The 9,223-nt window shown below is 35.2% G+C and overlaps 2 protein-coding genes across 4 annotated transcripts; one reads left to right on the top strand and one right to left on the bottom strand.

Annotated features, from left to right (window-relative positions):
- The first annotated feature begins 389 nt into the window (after window positions 1–389).
- Window positions 390–6,232, top strand: SYP61 (syntaxin of plants 61). Of its 3 annotated transcripts, none has more exons than XM_079081269.1 (8): window positions 390–594; window positions 4,094–4,229; window positions 4,315–4,428; window positions 4,511–4,624; window positions 4,703–4,884; window positions 5,360–5,450; window positions 5,573–5,638; window positions 5,938–6,232. In XM_079081269.1, exons 2-8 carry the CDS (start codon window positions 4,176–4,178, stop codon window positions 6,046–6,048), a joined length of 732 nt encoding a protein of 243 aa, XP_078937395.1. In that variant the 5' UTR covers window positions 390–594; window positions 4,094–4,175; the 3' UTR covers window positions 6,049–6,232. The 3 variants fall into 3 exon arrangements, with proteins under 3 accessions (XP_078937395.1, XP_078937394.1, XP_078937396.1); XM_079081268.1 differs by having other exon boundaries at window positions 391–543; XM_079081270.1 differs by lacking the exons at window positions 390–594; window positions 4,094–4,229 and having other exon boundaries at window positions 4,506–4,624.
- A 130-nt stretch (window positions 6,233–6,362) lies between these two features.
- Window positions 6,363–8,153, bottom strand: LOC145161686 (uncharacterized). The gene is made up of 3 exons (XM_079081267.1): window positions 7,710–8,153; window positions 7,082–7,333; window positions 6,363–6,861 (listed from the first exon to the last, which is right to left on the bottom strand). Exons 1-3 carry the CDS (start codon window positions 8,064–8,066, stop codon window positions 6,646–6,648), a joined length of 825 nt encoding a protein of 274 aa, XP_078937393.1. The 5' UTR covers window positions 8,067–8,153; the 3' UTR covers window positions 6,363–6,645.
- Window positions 8,154–9,223: the final 1,070 nt, after the last annotated feature.

Here is a 9,223-nt window from a genome sequence, read left to right as displayed (position 1 = left end):
GAAAGTAAATACAATATTTAATTAAACATTTTTTTCATATATAAATACGATTTTCTGTTTGAATAAGTATAATATGAAAAAAAAATAATTAGAATAAAAGCGTAAAACAATTATAAATTTAAAGGTAAAAACGTGAAAAAAAGTCAACTTAAGGGTTTTTTTGCGAAGTTAATATAATAGTAACCTCTTATCTTCTGTAAAATGAACATTTTTTGGAAAATTTAAAGGTTAAAACGGACATAAAATTCAACTTTAGGTAAAACCGACAAAAACCTGAAAATTCGAGGGTTTTTATGACATTAACCAACTCAAGAAAAGTCTGGGGATGATTCTGTAATTTTTGGGTTGTTGCCGCCCTCAGCCAAAAAAGTCTAGGGACGATATTGTAATTTTTACTTCCTTCAGCATCTGCAACAAAGGAAAGGATCGGCTGAGGAGCAGTTGTATACAACTTCACCGGTCAGAACTCAGAAGTAGATCATAGAAGATTAGAAGGAGGAATCCGGCTTCGTTAATCCGACCCTACCCACCGGTATAGATCTGGTGCGTTTGCTATTTGGTCTTATCACCCTAACGCCAGATGTTCATCATGCGGTACTTAATTTTTAAATTAGGTTTTTATTGCGTAGGATTATCTTGAATCTTAATTGTCTTTCAGTTATCAGTTTACGTAGTGAAAGTCTTTCTAGATATTGCGAAATCATGAATGATTCTAGATCTTATACTCGTTCTACATATCAATCTTATCTCAACAAACGATCAATTATTATCATGTTGCTATTGGAGAGTATGTCTTGATTAAGATGACTGCTGTGAAGGGAAGTAGAAACTTAGTTGTACCAGTAATCCTGCTACTGTCAGTCTTTATGCTTGAAGCTCAAAAATCTTATATGAATCGTAGGTCAATTAGGTTTATTCACTGTTAGTTTGGACTGGTAGAAGTGAAGTTTGATAGAGGCAGTGCCACCTCTGCTCCAAAATAACTGGTACTTTTAAAACTCTCAAGCAAAACATGCTATACCCTTCGCAATTCATCTGGTTTGTAAACTTTCTTGAAATAATAGATGGCCATGTTAAACTTGTAAGAAATTCTACAAGTAGAAGAGCTGTGGTGAAGTAGTTGATTATAATTGCTATAATCACGTCTAAAAAACTAAAATGTTTAAGTTATATAGCTAGTTGAATGGTTTGTTTGCTTATTTATTGACTATAGTAGCTATAATTGTTGAACATAATAAATATGCTTTCATTTCTTTATGCCCATCGCTAAATATGAAATAGCGGTTGCTATCGCTATGTAGCATATAGGTAGCCTGTTTGGGGACAAAACCAACAAAAGGATATGCAAATGGTTCATAAGGGTCCCAGATAATTGTAGGATTCATCACTGTCGCTGCATTGGAAGTTTCTTCTGATTGGTCACCAATCAAACATATGATAAATTTCACTACTTTCCTAGTGATGAAATATGTTATCACACACACAAAACCAACAGAAACACGCCTACAGTCTTCTGACTCCAGAATGCAATATCTCTTTGTTGATGGCTACACATAAATAAGTGTCTCTATAACAAATATCTACTTACTTGCCTACCTGTTAGTGGTATGCACTTGATGTGATGAAAAGGCACACAAGTATGATACACAGTCAGATCTTTTTCCTAGTCCTACCTCTCTTTTCAATATGGCAAGTTGAGTATTTGCACTCCTACAAATATCTTGGTGTGAGACTTGAACCTCCCAATTCTGTGTTTGTGATGATTACGACTTGATAGAAACCTAAGATGAACGTTTTATAGATGGGGTATATTCCATTAACTGTTAATGATATGTGATATGATTGTGGAATCGCTAGGCCAAACACCATTAAAACCTAGATTTGTACAAGTTTATTCTAGAAGGCCCAAAAGGGCAATTTGGGAAAAGTGGCGCTGAAGTCGGTTAGAGTAGAATAAAAGGGGGAGACGATTCCATTGTTAGGTGTGCTGATTTTAGATATTTTGATACAGTTTGTATTGGAGAGAGGGAGTTTCCCTGGAAGAATCATATGATTTTCGTTAATCATTCAATCTAGTTCCTCATCTTCTTCTTTACACTTCTTCACTGCTATTTTTCTAGTTTCTATCTGTATGAGGCATGATGGATTACTAAGGTGGTGTTTGTTTTGGAAGTGGTAAAATGTCTTTAGTCCTTTTCCGTGTCTGCGGCAGAAGATGTGGACCAAAAGTATGTTTCCATGCCTTCATACAAGAAGTCTTTATACAAAAGATTGTTTGTTTTTAATGTCTTTTTCAAATGACCCAAGTTTACCAATATATGTGAAGTTTTTTTTTTTTTTTTTTTTAAACTCAAATTTTGTTTTTATTTTAGTAGCCATTAATTGCCATCGTGGGAGTTGCACCCGAAGGTTATCTTTTTTGTCATTTTATCAAAGGGCATATTCGTCAAAACACCAAAACTACACTAGTGAGAAACCAAAAACCAGAAATGTACTACAACCAAGGCACTAGAAGGAGCAGCAGGCACCTGTAACACAAAATAAAACCAAGGGCAAAAAGGTCAATGTTTGACATGAGTCTTGAAAACACCAGCAAAGTAATAAGAAAGGGCATGTAATTGAGATAACATGCGATCAACCCACTCAAATCTCAAGGCAACCAGCAACATGAGAGGTAAACAACAAAGTAAATAGTACTTAACAAAAAAAGTAAACAACAAATTGAGTTTGGAATCAATGATTCCGATGTTGGTTTCAAGAAGGAGCAAGTGCTTCTGAAGCGAGAGCACAATAGACAAGTTGAGCTTAAAGATGAGAAAAGGGTATCAAAAAATTACTAGCCCTGTAGTAATTTGATGCTTGTTTATGGCTTTATGCGTCTTGTGTGAGATGATAAATCATAAATCTTGTTTTATAATATCCTAGTTTGCCTTGAAAAATTGAATCAGTGACATTTTCATATACAGATGTAGCTGATGAAAAGAAAAAACTCCACGTACAATAATAAGATGTTCCTAAATCTTAATTCAAAGCAATTATTCATTATTCAACTGAAGGAGTAGATTCACATCTAAATTACAGATTGGACACTACAAATTTTGGACAGCAGATTTGGTGCCAAAGGGATTTCAAAGAAGAAACAAGAAAATTACTTGTTCAAACAGGAAACAACTTATAGTTTTCTGGTATAAGAGCAGTAAACAACAGGAAAATTACATTTTAAACAAAGCATAATCAATTAGATCCGGTAGAAAACAAAACAAAATCAAACAGATAAACAGGAAGTTATTCAAGAAATCAACAACATTGAGGTTTTTAATTGACAAAATGGTAAATGGTAGATGGGATTTCACCATTAATGGAGTTTAAAGTAATAATACAAGTTGAGAGGGAGATAAGAAAAGAGAAACGAAAGAGGAGAACGAAGAGCGATGGAACAGATTGTACCTGATGACCCGGCGGCGGCGGCGGCGGCGATGTGGAGTGACGGGGGCAGAGCATGAAGTGTCGAAGGCGGATCAATGACCGATGTCCGCCAGAGGTATGGCCGGTGTGGGAGGATGCAATCGTGAAAGGGAAAGAGCGAATGGAGGCGATGAATGTATTCTGCAATTAGAAGCGGTATTTTTAGGTCTTTCAGGAAAAGAGATGAAAAAGTCTTTTTGAGGTTTTTTGTCTTCCAGAAAACAAACAATCTTTTTGGTAAACATCTACCCGCCGGCAGATGTAAGCGCCCAAAAAGTCTTTGTGCCAAAAAACAAACGAGCCCTAAGTAATACTAAAAGCAAGGAACATACAAATCCTTGATGGAAGTTCTTATTACTGTGTAAGAAATATAATTACACATCTTTCAATCCTCACATCAGTTGCAACAATTATTCACTATTCATTAGCTCTAACACATGCACAAGTCACCAAACTTTTTGGTTATATACCAAACATAATGGGCTCAAATTTTCTCTGTCCCAGTATCAAAGTAGACAAGAAACACATTTAGTTTGATTCATATTTTTACTCGAATTCAAATGTGTCTATTTTTTTTTTAAATTTATTCAAAATTTGAGGTGTCGTAATTTTTGTATTTTTGTTTCAGATCTATGAATATATGATCACATCTTGAAGCAAACAACAAAATTGACGACCTGATTGTAGCTTAGCTTGCATTTGCAATAAAAATGTCTTCAGCTCAAGATCCATTTTACATTGTAAAAGACGAGATTCAAGATTCTGTAAGTTGGGGAAGTTTTTTATTTTATTCATGCTTCTCCTCGAGGTCCTGAATAAATAGGTTGGTTTGTTTTTTTGGGGTATTAGATTGATAGCCTCCAGGGCAGCTTTCATGAATGGGAACGCGTCCCTGTTGGCAGCGGGGAACAATCTCGGGTGACAAAGGAACTCCTTTCCAATTGCGAGAGCATCGAATGGCAGGTATGTATCTGAAATACAGACAAGTTAAGCAAAAGATCAAATCTGTTTTGAGTTCTGAAAATGAATTTTTGTGATAGGGAAGGTGGATGAGCTGGAAAAGGCTATTTCTGTAGCTGCTAGAGACCCTTCTTTGTATGGTATAAACCAAGTGGAGCTTGAAAAGCGAAGGAAGTGGACCACTACTGCTCGGATTCAGGTACAAATCTTTTCATTTATTACTTTGGTAAGTATGCATATGACTCTTATTTTCTATGCTTGATATGTAACCAATCAGGTGGGAAATATTAAGAAAGCAGTGACAGTGGCCGGAAGCAGTTCAAACTTTGGTGGGATGCGCCAAGAATTAACGCGGATGCCAAAGTCTCATCAGCAGCAGGATAAGGATAGGTCATATGCTGCTGTAGATAATGATGATTTTATTTCTTCAGAATCAGACACACAGATGCTTCTCATCAGGTAAGCTTTTGCTTTTGTAATTTGTTTCTTGTTTACTAGCCCCAAATGAATTGTTTTTTTTATACTCATATTTTATTGGTAGATATACCTAAAAAAGCAGGTCCAATGGGTTGATCTAGCATACCTTTACCTGGTGTTTATAACCTCTTAAATTGTTTTTTGAACCCATTATCACAAGGGATGGGATGATGATGTATTTTTATTATAGCATCCTAATTTTGTTCCATTGTGTTATAACGTTGTACTTTGAAAAATTTACCACAATGTCATCCAAATGGAAAACAATTAGGATAAGGTCCTAATAAGAAGTTGAATGTACAATGCTAAAAATAAATGGATAGATTTTCAAAATACAATGCATGAATAAGAAAAAAAGCTCAAAGTAGATTGTGTTAATGATGATAAAAATTGAAATATATAAATCTGTATTTGTGAATAATATGTAATTGTTGTATGTATGGCAATGGTACAACAGACAACAAGATGAAGAGTTAGATGAACTAAGTGCAAGTGTGGAAAGGATCGGATCTGTTGGGCTCACCATACATGACGAACTCCTTTCACAGGTGCACATGTGCTTTATGCATCTTCTTCTTATTCTTCTTCTTCACACTTCACAATTCACATAGATAGATTATTTATTTGATCACCAAAAACAAGCTTAGTTGTTTATTCCCCCCCATTGCAGGAGAAAATTATAGAGGATTTGGGTTCAGAAATGGAAAGTACATCTAATCGTCTTGATTTTGTTCAGGTTAGTGTTACTCTTCTCTCATCTCATGATGTGTTTGATAGATACTACATAATAGGTGATAGATGGGACAAGACTGGACCTCACCTAATAAATAATAGTTAACAGAAGCTACCTTACTTGTACTATTTTGATGTGCATTACAAAAAAAGTTTGCAATCTTTTCTTTTGTCCAACCCAAAAAGGTGTGTGTGTGTGTGTGGCAAAGGAGGTACACGTGCAAAAGCCCTTCTCATTGAAAATAGTCCTAAAAATCACATACATGTTACATATTACATTTATATATATTTTGCTGCATGCAGAAAAAAGTGGGCATGGTTATGAAGAAGGCCAGTGCCAAGGGACAGATGATGATGATCTTATTCTTGATTCTCCTCTTCATTATCTTATTTGTTTTGGTTTTCTTCACCTAAACTCATATGCTGTTTCTTGATTTCAAGAATAAAAAAAAAATTACTGTATTATCTTAGAGTGTAAGCAGCTAGGTGTTTTCATTAGACTTTTGTTGCTTTATATGGTGTGAGTAAATTGAGAAAAAGTTTTCCAAGAATATTATTGTACCGCTTTTGAACATAGTTTTATTAATACCTTGTACCAGTTTGTTTTTGTCTTTTTAAAGAAACAGAGTCCAACATTTATTATTAATCTGGTACAAAATTTAGCTATGCTTGTTGTTGCTATTTATTATGAAAGCCTCACCATCACCACTTGCACATTCATCACTTATCATATGGAGTCAAAACTTGTTTTGTTGAATTTAATTAAACCGGAAGCAAACAGAATAATCAACCGACAGAAACATAATGCTTCCTAAAAAATAAAAAATCGAGTCCTTGATTACACATTCTCTTCAATTGACATCCCACGTTATAGCTAAGCTACTTGTAACAGGGACCCAAAAGAGGAAAGATGAAAAGGACATCCACCCTACTTGAATGGCCCGCCAATTAGGCAAAAATGATTTAGATTAATTAGACTGACCAACCATCCTCTAGAAAGTAGAATCTAGATTAGATTTTTGGTCTCCTCCTTCGTCCTTGTACAAGAAATGGTATTTGCCCATCTTCATCATGAAACAGTTGTTCTTGTGCTCCACCACGTAGTTTCTCCAAACTTAATCCCTCCATCTCCATGTTTATCATCTTCACCACTTTAACAACATTTGTTAACCCCCCAATAACCAACAACGAACTTGCAATGATACCAATCCACACCCATGTATGTGTCTGCCATATCATATATATATATATATATATATATATATATATATATATATATATATATATATATATATATAGTACAATTAGGCAACAACCTTTAACTAATTAAACTAGGATGCTGTAACAATAAACAAATTAATGAAAGTACATTGCTAGCTAGCTAGGTAGCAATTTGTTGTTGCATATCTAATCTAATTAACCCTTTGAAATATAAAATGAAACATACCAACAAATGCAGACCATGATGAGTATGTCCAAGTTGGTCTCTGAAGTTGAGAAGGGCTCCCACCAAGAACAAGAAGCTACCCATCAAGAAGGGGATCTGGACAGCGTGTTGCAATATTTGAATGTGGGCGTCTACGTGCTCGTAAAATTGGCATGAATTATGGATGGACCCAACAACCCATAATGAATTCCCCGCAATAACCATGTTTAGAGCATGACCCTCAATCCCCTCATAACCAAATCCTCTATCCGCCTACAAATTACAATTAATTTAATTCATCAGGAATAATCTGGAAAACTGCTTCATATTCTTTATTTCTTCATTCTCATTGTCCCATTATATATACTAGTATTTATAATTATAATTTTTCCCGTGCTCGCGCGCGTGTATATATATATATATATATATATATATATATATATATATATATATATATATATATATATATATATATATATATATATATATATCGAGGAGAACACGTGCCCAAGGAATATTGGGTTACATACAATCTATGTGACGTGATCATAAACTGAATTCAATCACTTTCATCAATGTAATCTATTACTATTAATTAGTATTTTCTAATTATGTAATTATTAAAAAATGATACAAGTAACCATCTAACCTGGAGGACGAGCAAAAGAATTGCGATAAAAAATAGAAGTCCTCCGACGGCCTGAACGACGGGCACCATAACTTCAACGAACAGAATCTGAGCATCCAGCTCCATCAGCCGCATCTGGTAATCAATGGCGGCGAGATGTGCGAACAGATCATGTATGTTCACAACTACTATTAAACCTAATCCTATCATCAAAACCACCAGTCCCGATTTCGCCTCCCTGGAAAACTGCGCCACGAAACCACACAGCAACACAATCGTCGAGAACACGTAAAGTCCTGCGTTCGTATACTCCGATCTCTCTCGAGTCCGCCCTGATCCGTACAGCCTCCCCTCACGCGCCGTCGCCAACTTCACCATATTCCTTAATTCGATATCACAATAAAATTAGAATGCCTTTCTGGAAACTGACAACAGATCGATGATCTGAAACCAGAGTGTAGAGTGAGATGGTGAAAGGGTCAGTGTGTGTGGTTACGTGGCATCCTGCAGCATGAACATATACCTACTAGTGGTGCCGTATAACACGTGGCAGTTGCCTGATTTATTTCCTGTTTCTATGTTCACCCAAAATTTTATTTGGACTCCTCTTTTTCTATTTTTCAGTAAACAAAATTACTCATACTATTATTTAAACTAATATATTTAAACACAAAATTTTACTTTGCCAAAACCAAGCGTGTGTATTATGTGTCTAAGGTTTCTATAATACATTAAACTCCAATAGTTTGACACATATAAAATAATATTTAAATCTATATTTATTTAATTTATATATTTTAATTAATTTTATTTTAAAATATCAATAAATTAAACTCATCCCATCACACCTCACCCCACCTTAACTCCTTAAGCACTTTTCTTTCCTAGAAGCCTCATCAGAGCTTGTGGAAGGATGGAGCCGAACGACCCATAAACAAATAATGCTAAATTTCTGAACAATTGCAAAAAATACTGATTTTTAAGAACTAATTAAGAAGAAACTATGTTTTGCAGGAAACTCAATAACTGATTTGGCCGACACAGATCGGTTATGCGATGATGGTGTATCGGTGGTACGTAGATCCATTGTAAAAACTCAAGAACAACCTCTGTTTTGCAAGAAACTAAAGAACTGATTTGGCTGACGTAAATTGGTGATGTGCATATCCATTGCAGGAAACTCAATAGCAAACTCTGGTCCCACCGCCACATCCACCACCACCTAGCCATCCACTCAAATGTCGTAAAGTTTGTATTTGCTCTATAAAAGACGAGAGTGAATCTCAAGTTGTTATGTCAGCACAAAAATGTTGAAGAGGACATCACTTCAATGAAAATCACCTTTAACCAGTTGCGTAGCCACATAGACGCAACAATGGACCTTGGCCCGTCCCATATAAATTTACGAATATAAGAGATTACTGCCACTTTCACTTTGACGATTAAATACATTAATGTTGCCGCTTTGCTTTTTGAATAATTTGCTCAGTGTTTAATATTTCATTCGTTAATCTGTAACATCCTGTTTTAGGTCG

This window comes from Lactuca virosa, chromosome 2 (genome assembly GCF_052849685.1).
Source record: "Lactuca virosa cultivar CGN04683 chromosome 2, Lactuca_virosa_CGN04683_v6, whole genome shotgun sequence".
NCBI classification, from domain to species: Eukaryota; Viridiplantae; Streptophyta; class Magnoliopsida; order Asterales; family Asteraceae; genus Lactuca; species Lactuca virosa.
This window is presented reverse-complemented; position numbering and strand designations above follow the sequence as displayed.

Excerpts from the sequence above, each read along its gene's own strand:
- SYP61 (XM_079081269.1), top strand. The coding sequence starts at position 4,176 with ATGTCTTCAGCTCAAGATCCATTTTACATTGTAAAAGACGAGATTCAA. Across the intron at positions 4,625-4,702 it reads CCACTACTGCTCGGATTCAG|GTGGGAAATATTAAGAAAGC; the intron begins GTACAAATCTTT and ends GTAACCAATCAG. Across the intron at positions 4,885-5,359 it reads ACACAGATGCTTCTCATCAG|ACAACAAGATGAAGAGTTAG; the intron begins GTAAGCTTTTGC and ends ATGGTACAACAG.
- LOC145161686 (XM_079081267.1), bottom strand. The coding sequence starts at position 8,066 with ATGGTGAAGTTGGCGACGGCGCGTGAGGGGAGGCTGTACGGATCAGGG. Across the intron at positions 7,334-7,709 it reads TTCTTTTGCTCGTCCTCCAG|GCGGATAGAGGATTTGGTTA; the intron begins GTTAGATGGTTA and ends TGTAATTTGTAG. Across the intron at positions 6,862-7,081 it reads ATCATGGTCTGCATTTGTTG|ACACATACATGGGTGTGGAT; the intron begins GTATGTTTCATT and ends ATGATATGGCAG.